This window comes from Trachypithecus francoisi, unplaced genomic scaffold (assembly GCF_009764315.1).
Source record: "Trachypithecus francoisi isolate TF-2019V2 unplaced genomic scaffold, Tfra_2.0 Lachesis_group2, whole genome shotgun sequence".
NCBI classification, from domain to species: Eukaryota; Metazoa; Chordata; class Mammalia; order Primates; family Cercopithecidae; genus Trachypithecus; species Trachypithecus francoisi.
Window position 1 is genome coordinate 75,604,954 of NW_022681465.1, and position 12,429 is coordinate 75,617,382.

At 37.8% G+C, this 12,429-nt stretch overlaps 1 protein-coding gene across 1 annotated transcript in view; it reads right to left on the reverse strand.

The window, feature by feature from the left end:
- The window catches only part of C6 (complement C6), a 78,361-nt gene that overhangs the window by 59,802 nt on the left and 6,130 nt on the right, over window positions 1–12,429 (reverse strand). Inside the window, 4 exon segments of the mRNA XM_033179456.1 lie at window positions 1,027–1,168; window positions 5,106–5,250; window positions 6,887–7,043; window positions 8,455–8,617. Coding sequence (XP_033035347.1) covers window positions 1,027–1,168; window positions 5,106–5,250; window positions 6,887–7,043; window positions 8,455–8,597 — 587 coding nt within the window. The 5' untranslated portion in view covers window positions 8,598–8,617.

Sequence of the window (12,429 nt, forward strand, 5' to 3'; positions counted from 1 at the left end):
ATTAAGGCTCAGTTTTTCTGTTTTGATAGCCTTCTCTTCTATTTCCTAACATCTTTCAAGACACTGGTTCAGTCTAATGAATTTACAACCCCTCGTAAAACCCCCACTGTGGTCATAATTGGGTATTCCTGTAGTAGGAACAATAGGAGAAAGAGCTGTGTGATCTTCTGAGGTTTCTTCCAAAATGTCTCATTTGTAAGGTGGATGTAGTCCTGAGTCAGCATGAAATGGTGAGAAAAGCCTGGGTTTTGAAGTCTGGTTTTGAAACTTGATTCCACCGTTTGCTAGTTGGTAGACTTGGTCAGGTTATTTAAGCTTTCTGAGACTCATTTCTCAGTTTGTAAGCTGAGACTGGATAGTAATATGGGTCTGGCCTCTGCCATTAGGCTCTACTGACCTACCCACACATCACACAGCCTATGGGAGAGAATACCTAGCTATATTCACTTCACCTCCTACCCTCTTATGTTTTCACACCCTTGTTGCTTAGCCCTCTCTTTTTTTCTGTTTGCTTAACTTCTTTCCTTTTGGCTTTATCATTCATTATTAGACTCTGGGTTTGCTTCTCACGCTGGAAGACTGGTTTTGTTTCTCTAGTGTTTTGGCTTTCAAGCCACCCATAGGCATACTTTTATCGCACCTTCTTTCTGCATTTGCTCCTGACATTTCTGAGTGGTTACTCACCCACTCAAGGCCTAGCTCCAGGACCCCACCCTGGTACCTCCTGGCTTGGGCTTTCTACCAGTCTGCTCTAATCCATTCCAAAGCTTTCTGAGAGATATATGAGAAATAAAACAAGTCATGTTTATGAAAAGCCCATAGCATTGCCTGGCACAAACTATATGTGAAAATGCTAACTTTTACTTCTTAGGAGTGAGGATCATGGCCTCTAAGTATCAGAGACAGGGCTGGTAGGAGTAGTAAGAAGTTAATGAGGAAGATGGACAATGATGTATCTTATTGCTCCTTCTGACTCATTTGTTCTGATACCTGTTCTCCCCAAGATGATAAAAAGACATTACATACCCATTGCCTATCAACTGTACACTAGGGATGGGATTATACTTCCGTGCACATACTGCCTTTGTCCTTCCACAGTCCCTTTCATCTGAATTGTCTCCACAGTCATTTTCTCCATTGCATTCTAACTTTCTGGCAATGCAGCGGCCTAGTCAAGAAAAACAAACATCATCATTGCAACAAATTATCATTTTAGAAAATATTTATTAATCTGAAACACAAATGCTTTAAGTTTCAAGGTAAAGTTGAAGGCAAGTCTTCACTATTTTTGATAGAGTTTTAGGTGCACATAAAAATGGAGTGATAAACTGATAAATTTCCACTTGTAAGATTAAAAGGGTCGCCACAGAATTATTTAGTTGCTATGGGCTGATTGTCTTTAAAAAGAGAAGTAATCTTAGAATATCATTGCCATTACAGTGAGATGCTGTAGAGATCATGTTCCATAGGAGAAAGTTAATAGGAGGTTCAGAATTTTGTTCTAATCCAGGATGGGACACTCAAGGTCACTGTTTTGACTTAAAAACCTGTAATTGTACAGATACACACACAGTAACACACAATAACATGGTTGGATCTCTCAAATTTTATGTTGGGTGAAAAAAGCCAGACACATGAGTCATGTCATGTGATTCCTTTATATAATGTCCACGAAGAAGGAGGGGGAACTAACTAGAAAGGAGAAGGAGGGAACTTTTTAGGCTTATGGGAATTTTCTATATCTTGATATAGAAATCTGCATTTTCTGTATCTTGACATAGGGTTGTTTATATGATTGTATAATTTGTCAAAGCAAAATTACACACTTAGAGTCATATATTTCACTATGTATAATTAGTACAGATTTTATTAAATATATCTACTATGTATTCTACTATATATAATTACTGTACATAATTGTTTTACTGCATATAATTTGCTATAGCTATTTTTTGGACAAGTTAAGTGTCTAAATACTACAGTAGGAAGTTGAGTGAACAAATTTAGAAAATGGTACAAATTCCATGTACCCAAATAATTACCTTCCTTTTTTGACTTACTGAATTTCATAAGGATCCTTGGAATCAGTGTATAACTATATATTATAGAAATTGAAATACTTATGTGCAATGACAGATATCTCCTCTCCTGCCTTTTACCTTCTTGCCTGTCGTCAATGATGTTGACATCTGTACCCGTATGTACAGGTCCAACTGACAATGATTAAAGGTTTTACTTGAGATTATCTGGTTGATTATTTTAAGATGTGATTAGCATCTCACTACAATTGTGCACGACTATTTTGACTAAAATGCTTGGGAAAATTGGGCATTCTGTTGAATTAGTTCTTTTTTAATTAATAGCGGGTTCCCAAGAAAGTACTTGGTTTCAACTTTTTTGGTTAATAATCTTCACTTAGAAGGTAGAGTGTAATTAAAATAATTACATCTTCCATCTTGCATTATGTCGGGACTATTATTATAAAGAATTATAGCTACGAGCAGCATAATCACACAGGACTGAAAATACAGATTGAATTGAATGTCTGTTCATCCCATGACTTAACCTGAAAGATGCTCTATTTTTAAACAGTGCATTTCTAGCTTTTTTTTGTTGTTTTATGTTGTTTTCAGGGCAGAAGAGAATGGGCATTTTAGTTTGAAATAGAGAGGCTATTTATTAAAATACGAATCTATACATATTACATTTTAAAAAAAGTGTTGCAGCACACCAACATGGCACATGTATATATATGTAACAAACCTGCACGTTGTGCACATGTACCCTAGAACTTAAAGTATAATTAAAAAAAAAAGACAAAAAAAAAGTTTTGAACCTAGCACTTAAAATTTAAGCAAAGGTTTATTTTTGATATGGTTACACTAAAATCACATTTTATTAGACAGAAAGAGGGATACACATGTATAATATAGTTCTCATTAGCTTAGTTTTGTGAGCAGAGTACCAGATTTGTGAGAATAAAGAAATTCTATTCATTTAGTACTTATAGTGCTATCTTAGAGAGTCCATTAGCAAGGGCAGAGATGAAGGGAAGAGGATACCTCTTGAGTGATGTTTAGGAATAGGCCTGATGTGTCATGGTTGAGAATGGTTTCAGGCCAGAAAAACTCTATGGAATAGAAAGCATAAGGGGAGAGATATTGTAAGCCATATATATATTCTATACCAAAGAAGGAACGAGAAATTAAAGGATAGTTTGAATATTGCAGGATTTGCAGAAGGCAGCATGCTTAGCCAGCACATGCATATGTACCTTTGCACTTGGAACCATGCAATCATTTAAAAATTGCACGTTTTTCCTATCCATTGGAAGTGATTTGTGTCGCTGTAATACTGTATTATTTTTTAAAACCAGCTGCAAATTCTCTAGCCTTTTATGATTAAAATTAGGGCTCTGAAAGAAGAGTTGGTATATTGCATGGGAATTAACCTAATGGGTAATTCTTAAAAATCCATGTATATATCTAAATAATCCATTTAGTCTTGGGGACTCTTGGGAGACTCTGAACATCAGTCATAATGGAGGAAAGGTAAGATGGTCAATCTTTTCAGGAGAGATAGTTCTTTGTTAATTGAGGGCCAAGTATCATCTTGAGTCAGAAAAACAATCATTCATAAACCTCTTATTCCCATTGACAGTGGCATTAGTAGATGCAAAAGCAAAAGGAGAGCAAAATAGTATACCATCTTCAATGGAATATTTGACAACCAAAAGCCTACGGCATCACCCAGTCAGAATGTATGCCAACTATATCTGTGCCAGGGATTTACCAATCAGTTCCTGGATCATGAAAATATCTAGGGACTTTGGGCTCTGGGAAGCAGGGCATGGGTTACTCAGGGAGTATGGAGTAGCAGTTGCTTGCCAATCATTACAGACACATCTTCATAATACAGTTATTTGAAAATCAGTGGTTATGGACGTAACTGTTGATGAACTGGTGATCAGCTGTGCTTACATTGCTAACCTTTCTAAAATTGTTCATTATAAATTGGTGACCCATTGATGTATCTCAAGGCTTCTCAAACTTTGAGTATTTTTGGCCTGAATGCAGCTCTTTTGTAATTTTTCATAGATTTATCATCTACTGAATTAAAGAGTATTTTTTGCTTATATGTGGTAAAAACCATCTTTCAAGCTTCAAATAGTTATATTTCAGTTCTAGATCTTGATTTTGATACTCTGGATATAATGATCAGGTCTGTATTACCCTCAGCCATTGTCATTGAGATTTTGCTCTGATTCCCTCCTTTGTCAATTTGTGACATGACCTTATTTATATAAGCACAAAGTATATCTCCCCACCCAAATCTCACTCTCATATTCAGGTTTGGGATGGAAGTGGATAGAGGAAAACCCTGACCCCAGCATTCCTGTCTGACATTCAGAAAAAGCTGGAAAAGCTGAGGGCAGGGAGTAAGAGGGGAAAACATGGGTTCCAAGGTCTTGGGTCAATTTTCTATGGAATTGGAAATTTGCTATCTAGTTATAAATACTTCACTTTTCAGGATATCTCAGAGCACACAGAAATGATAGACATTTCATTCATCTGAAATTTAATTTTATTGTAACTTTAAGTTGACTGTTTAGATAGGAGGTCAATGAACTATGGCCTGTGGGCTAAAACTAACCTGAACTATGGCCACCTGCTTTTGTAAAGAAAATTTTATGGAAACACAGCTATGCTCATTTGTGTATGTGCTTTTGACTTACTTGTTTGAAATTAATTTTAGAGCCAGTCAAGAAAGTTTTGTACATCATCTCTAGTCATCTTCCACCATGATATTTTAATATTCTTGTCACAATAAATTATATTAAAATTTTTTAAAATATGTGATTTCTTTTAAAATTATCCTGATTATAGATTTGTGCATATCAGGTAAGTGGTCAAAATGGTATAACTGAAAAGCCATAATTTTACAGTGGAATATCTTGGGAATTGGCGGCATAACACTCCATTCCACTCTGCTTAAAACGTGGTGGGATTTCTCTGTGATGGATTCTACTGTTAGTCAATTGGAGTAAGTTTGATTTAGTCAAGTTGTTTTTAGTGGGGACTGAACATTTCACAAAAATACATTACCACTGTCACAGCGAAATTTATTCTTGCAGTCAGCCTCTTCAATTTTGCAGAGCTTAGATGGAATGCATGGCTGAAAGGCTACCAGAGGCTCAGTGCATGGCTGTCCCCCAAACTGACTGGGACGCAAGACAGATCTAACTTTAGACTGAAAGGAAAGAAGAGAAAGATAAAACTCTGAGACAGGGTCAAGGTTAAAATGTATCTAAGAAAACTGGGCTTCTCAATCACAATAGTGATTTTTCCTATGGTAACCTTTCTTAAATTTTACTAATGATTCTTCCAATTCCATTATTATGCTCCCTTAGGGAAGTAACCACCTCTGTGGGCCTCTGTTTCCCAACCAGTAAAATGAGGAAGTGGGTCAAAAAGGTTTCTAAGGCTTCTTATAACTCTGAAACCATATGGTTTATACATTTTCAAAATAAAATGTATAAATGTTTGCTGAGAGTCTCTTGAGCACAGTAAATTCCTCCAGGCCATAACAGTAGCCTTTCCTAGATCTTAAAGATAATGTCAAGGGATAAATGTGAAATAATTTTGAGGTTCTTTTGCATAAGAAAGTCCCTGTGAAAGCCAATGCTAATGTGGTCTACACTTTAAAAAGATTTTAAATGGTGAGTAAAAAAATGGTGAGTTAAGGGAGAATAGAAATATGATAGGACTAAAAAGTACTGACTTTGAAGTCAGAAAAATTCAATTTATTAATTAATGGGTGTATTCTTGGGCAAATTGCTTAACCCCAAATGAGCAATAACTTTCTCATCTGTAAAATGGGTAGAGAAACATAATATGATGTGAAGCTTGAATAAGATGACACATGAAAGGGAGCTAGAACAGTTCCTGTTGGAAAGTAAGTGTTCCACAGATGAGTTTATTTTCCTTCCCTGCTATGTAAATGCTCAGCACGACCCTGACTGTGGTTCACATTGGCCAATGCCCTTACAGGAATGAGTGTGTGGTGGGTAAATATTCCAATCAGGAACAATAAACAAATTGAGGGACTGCTGTGAGGAGAGGGAATGTAGAGGAAGGGCAAGGAGTCAAGGTTTTGATTCATTTCCCTCATTTCTGTCTGGTTTAAAACCTTGGCCTGAAACCTGGTTGTTGTTTTTTTTTGTTTTGTTTTGTTTTGTTTTTAGTACGAGTTGAGCATACCTAGTCTGAAAACCCAAAATCCAAAATGCTCCAAAATCTAAAAATTTTTGAGTGCCAACATGATGCCACAGTGGAGTACTGTATATGTAAATACTTATCATAAATTTGTTTCATTAACAAAATTATTAAAAATATTGTTTAAAATTATCTTCAGGCTATATGTATAAGGTATATATGAAACATAAATGAATTTCATGTTTAGATTGTGTCCCATCCACAAGCTACTACATTATGTATATGCAAATATTTCAGAATCCAAAAAACATCCAAAATCCAAAACACTTCTGATACCAACATTTCAGATAAGGATTACTCAATCTGTATACATTTTTGCTTGCAGAATTCTCAGAAGGCACAGGTAGTAGAATTCAGAACTGTGTAAGTACAATATCAATACTGGGAGCAAAATTTCCTTTTTGTGTTCATATGACAGTGAAATACATAAATAAATAAATCCCCTCTTCCCCCCCACAAAAGTGCTAAATGGAATTTTCCCTCAATGGAAGCTGGGACAGTTGATTTTCAGAAATTGAAGTAATTTAGCATTACTGTGCTGTTAAGTGTGTCAGGGAATCAGAGTCCTCTATTGTGACTTGTATTTCCTGGAAATGCCCATGATTGCCTACCTGTTTTTCAACACAAGGGTCACAGTCTGACCATGGTCCAAAATCTCCCAGGAGGCAGTTGATGGGGCAACTTTGCCAGTTACATTCTCTAGTTTCCTGCTTGCTGCAAATCTGTTCACAAAAGTTTTCCTGGTAGTACTTATCTACTACTATTTGTCTGTAACAGTGAAGAAAAAGTTGCTTAGAATGAGTGTATTCACCACACAGCCTGCTCCATAATCAAAGTATCATTGAGCATTAACTACAATAAATAGAAAAGAAAGAAAATTTTCATGGAAAAATTAGGCAGGTTGGCATATATGCAGTTCTCATCACTTAATAGAACTCAGGACATACTTTGTGAGACTCAGTATAAAATGAAAATGAGAAACCTCTTGCTCAAAACTAAGAACTTCAGGGCAGCAATGGCAGATCATTAAGCCAAGTACGAAGCCCTTCTAAGTGTGGGGCCTGTGTGACTGCACATGTTACACTGTGAAGCCAGCCATGCTGGAGCTCCTCGAATGGACTGGAAGGCAAGGGAAAATGAAAGGAGAGAAAGATCTTGCAAATTGCTTGGAGGAGAACAATACAGGGTGCTGTGGGGCTAAAGATTCAAAGAGAAATTGATGTGAGAGAAACATCCTGAATAATTCACATGAAATCTCCAGGTAACAGAGGGAAGGGAATTTGGAGGAAGTGACATGTGCAAAGATTTGAGGTAGAAGAGAGCATGTCCAGGTAGCTCTCCAGGGAGGAGCTTGTGTGACTGGCCAGGAATATTTGCTGTTCTTTGTAGGCAGCAGGGAGCTACTGAGGAATATTGTAACAAATCTGTTTTCACATATGTAGTAGATGGTTTATTGGGGAAGTCAATTGGTAATTTTAATGAGATTCACACTATATATGTAAACATAATTTTCTAAAATAAGGATCCTAAAAGATTCTGTAATGGTGAAAACACATTAAATGTATGCTTTTCTCCCCTAACATGTGAGCAACTCCATGGTATGGAAACGTTTAACAGAGTTAAAGAAACTGTGGGGGATGAGAAGATGAGAAGTCTGAATTGGTGAAAAGACTGAATTATTAAATGTTATCAAGAAAGAACAGTTTTGTTGCCATTTTGTATATGCCAACAATCCAGCTAATAGCTAGCAGTTCTGCTCAATTGAGGTCCTGTTAGATTCGATTTAATGAGTAGAAAATTCTCTATAATTAACTCACTAACTGTAGGCAAGCAGAGTTGTATGCTGATTGAAAAAAAGCTTGGGTAGTGATTCTAAGCAAGTTGAATAGTCAACTGAAAGTGTTGCACGGATTCTTAATTAAATTTCTTTGAAACCCTTCGTTTTTGTAGAGAGAACAAAAGTAGACTTCCTTTCAACCTCATAAGAGAAAAACTTCAAATTTCATCCAAATTTGTAAGTTCTTACTTTGAGATATATATATATATATGTGTGTGTGTGTGTGTGTGTGTGTGTGTGTGTGTGTTTTCCTCCATTGCTCACTGTGGCACTTCTGATGTTGCTGACTTCATCCTCCAGTCCTTCCAGGGCACAAAGAAAAGCTACAAAGCTCACACCCACCTGTGTCTGCTCTGGGTTCCAGAACTGCAGGTTTTTGAGCAACTGGACCACTGAGTCCATGGGTAGTGATCACAGAAGCAGGCTTGGCCCTTGTTGATCAGAGCACTCAGCAGGATGAAGTACAAGATGGAGTGTCTGGCCATGCCTTGAGAGCCTCCAGGCCCTAAAATGAAAGAATATATACCACATATCAAATGCTTTTTCGAGGGTAAACCTTCACAAGTCATCCTGAGTCACAGATTCAAATGTGATTTTAGAAAATATATGCATTTTTCTGCCTTCCTTAAGGCAAGTCAACACCTACAAATTCACATGCTCATGAGTACAAATCCTACTTTTAAAGATTTTTAGGGTGGAGATTACCATAGACACAACCTCCAGTACTAGTAAGTTTCTTCAAATGGTTAGTGATAGGCTACAAGACAAAGTATGTAGCATGTATTTGTAATCCATTTCATTCCAAAAAGTATTTTAGACTTATACAATCTTATCCTTCTCAAAACACCTGCTCCTTTTGTGTGAGCAATAGCTTCAAGTACATTTCAGCTGTTCCTACTTTTCTGGGACCGGGAAAGAAGTTTGGATCATGCTTCTGGATGCTCTTTTTCATTTCCTGACATGCTGGAAACCTGCTAAAGAGAATGTTCACTGACTCCATATAGAGCCAGAGAAATAAGAGCTGGAAAGGGTCTTTGAAACCTCCAAGTCAAACTCCTTCATTTTATGGAGATAAAATGAGGCTCAAGGCAGTGCAATAGTGTTGAGGCTGCAGGTCAAGTAGGAGCTCATGAACCCTGGTTCTTAAATGAGGTGTAGCCCTTCACTGAGTTTCTAACAATCCTAAGTACTGTGTTACTGGATTATCAAGATGCCTGGAGCTCCACCACTCAGACCACAAGAGGTTGAACAGAAAAATCTTTGACCAGTGGTTCCCACTTATGGTCTTGAAGATCCATGAATTACTTGCAAAACCATATCCACTGCCTGTTATTGCCAGTTTGATCATTATATCCCTAATGAAACATGCAACATGATTATGTATGTATATGTCAATAATTCTGCTGTAATTAATATAGTAGTAACTTTTACTTTAAAGAGTCAAATACCATTCACCTAATTTTTCTGTCTCAGTTTCACTATCTGTAAAATACCTACCTCATAAAGCTTTTGTTAGGATTAAATAAGAAGGTTCATGTAAAATGCTTAGAACAATTATTGGCATAGAATCATCAATCAATAAATACTAGCTTTTCAAATTAGTAATAACTTTAAGAATGTTACAGATTTAATAGTAGCTGTTGGTCACATATTTTTAATAGATATTTCCAAATTGCCCTGCTAAAATATGGCTCTCTCATGTCTCAGAGGATGAGTTTCTGATTATATTCATATGTGGTTAGTTTATGTTTCTTAGTTTTGATTAAAGGATACCTCAGTAAAAATAAATGGGGTTCATCATTTGATAAATCTCGGTTTAAGCCAAAAGCTTGAGATCAGATATAAAAATTGTTTCTTCAGTATGTTCAGAAACTAGGCTTAATAATAGGGTTAATAATTCTTGTTAATAAATCAGTAAGCTTTTTAAACTCTTCTACAAGCTCAAAGAAAAATGCCAGAATAAAAGCAACCAAATCCATTGGCATATGGCTGAATATGTCTTTCAATTTAAGATGGAATGAACATGCATTTGAGTATTCATTGTGTGCTGCTAGGCATTGAATGAGACACAAAGAAATAGAAGCCTTTATCACTGTCTGGGAGGGTAGACGGAAATTGAAAATACTACCTATGCTTTTTACCCAAGCTTTTTACTCCAACTCATAGATATGCTGCTATAGCCCTAGACTATTTCAGTCATAACAATGAAGGGCTTTTGGGCATTATTCAAGATGGCCAAATAGGAACAACTCCAGTCTACAGCGCCCAGCATGAGTGACACAGAAGACAGGTAATTTTTGCATTTCCAACTGAGGTACTAGGTTCATCTCACTGGGGCTTGTCAGACAGTGGGTGCAGTCCACAGAGTGTGAGCCAAAGCAGGGCAGGGCATTGCCTCACCCGGGAAGTGCAAGGAGTTGGGAAATTCCCTTTCCTAACCAAGGGAAGCCGTGACAGATGGTACCTGGAAAATTGGGACACTCCCACCCTAATACTGCACTTTTCCAATGGTCTTAGCTAATGGCACACCAGGAGATTATATCCCGTGCCTGGCTCAGAGGGTCCCACACCCATGGAGCCTTGCTCACTGCTAGCACAGCAGTCTAAGATCGAACTGCAAGGCAGCAGCAAGGCTGAGGGAGGGGCATCCACTATTGCTGAGGCTTGAGTAGGAAAACAAAGTGGCTGGGAAGCTCAAACTGAGTGGAGCCCACCGCAGCTTAAGGAGGCCTGCCTGCCTCTGTAGACTCCACCTCTGGGAGCAGGGCTTAACTGAACAAAAAGCAGCAGAAACTTCTGCAGACTTAAACGTCCCTGTCTGACAGTTTTGAAGAGAGTAGTGGTTCTCCCAGCATGGAGTTGGAGATCTGAGAATGGACAGACTGCCTCCTCAAGTGGGTCCCTGATCCCTGAGTAGCCTAACTGGGAGACACCTCCCAGTAGGCAAAGCTTCCAGAGGAACAATCAGGCAGCAACATTTGCCGTTCTGCAATACGTGCTGTTCTAAAACCTCTGCTGGTGATACCCAGGCAAACAGGGTCTGGAGTGGACCTTGAGCAAACTCCAACAGACCTGCAGCTGAGGGTCCTGACTGTTAGAAGGAAAACTAACAAACAGAAAGGACATCCACACCAAAATCCCATCTGTGCATCACCACCATCAACAACCAAGGGCAGATAAAACCACGAAGATGGGGAGAAACCAGAGCAGAAAAGCTGAAAATTCTAAAAATCAGAGCACTTCTGCTCCTCCAAAGGAATGCAGCTCCTCACCATCAATGGAACAAAGCTGGATGGAGAATGACTTTGACAAGTTGAGAGAAGAAGGCTTCAGATGATCAGTAAAACAAACTTCTCTGAGCTAAAGGAGGATGTTCGAACCCATTGCTAAAAACCTTGAAAAAAGATTAGATGAATGGCTAACTAGAATAAACAGCATAGAGAAGACCTTAAATGACCTGATGGAGTGGAAAACCATGGCACGAGAACTACGTGATGCATGAACAAGCTTCAACAGCTGATTCGATCAAGTGGAAGAAAGGGTTTCAGTGATTGAAGATCAAACAAATGAAATGAAGCAAGAAGAGAAGTTTAGAGAAAAAAGAGTAAAAAGAAATGAACGAAGCCTACAAGAAATATGGGACTATGTGAAAAGGCCAAATCTATGTCTGATTGGTGTACCTGAGGGAGAATGGAACCAAGTTGGAAAACACTCTGCAGGATATTACCCAGGAGAACTTCCCCAACCTACCAAGGCAGGCCAACATTCAAATTCAGGAAATACAGAGAACGCCATAAAGATACTCCTCAAAAAGAGCAACTCCAAGACACATAATTGTCAAATTGACCAAAGTTGAAATGAAGGAAAAAATATTAAGGGCAGCCAGAGAGAAAGGTCGGGTTACTCACAAAGGGAAGCCCATCAAACTAACAGCGGATCTCTCAGCAGAAACTATAGAAGCCAGAAGAGCGTAAGGGTCAATATTCAACATTCTTAAAGGAAAGAATTTTCAACCCAGAATTTCATATCCAGCCAAACTAAGCTTCATAAGTGAAGGAGAAATAAAATCCTTCACAGACAAGCAAATGCTGAGAGATTTTTGTTACCACCAGGCCTGCCTTACAAGAGCTCCTGAAGGAAGCACTAAACATGGAAAGGAACAACCAGAATCAGCCACTGCAAAAACATGACAAATTGTAAAGACCATTGATGCTAGGAAGAAACTGCATCAACTAATGGGCAAAATAATCAGCTGACATCATAATGACAGGATAAAATTCACACATAATATTAACCTTAAATGTAAATGGACTAAAT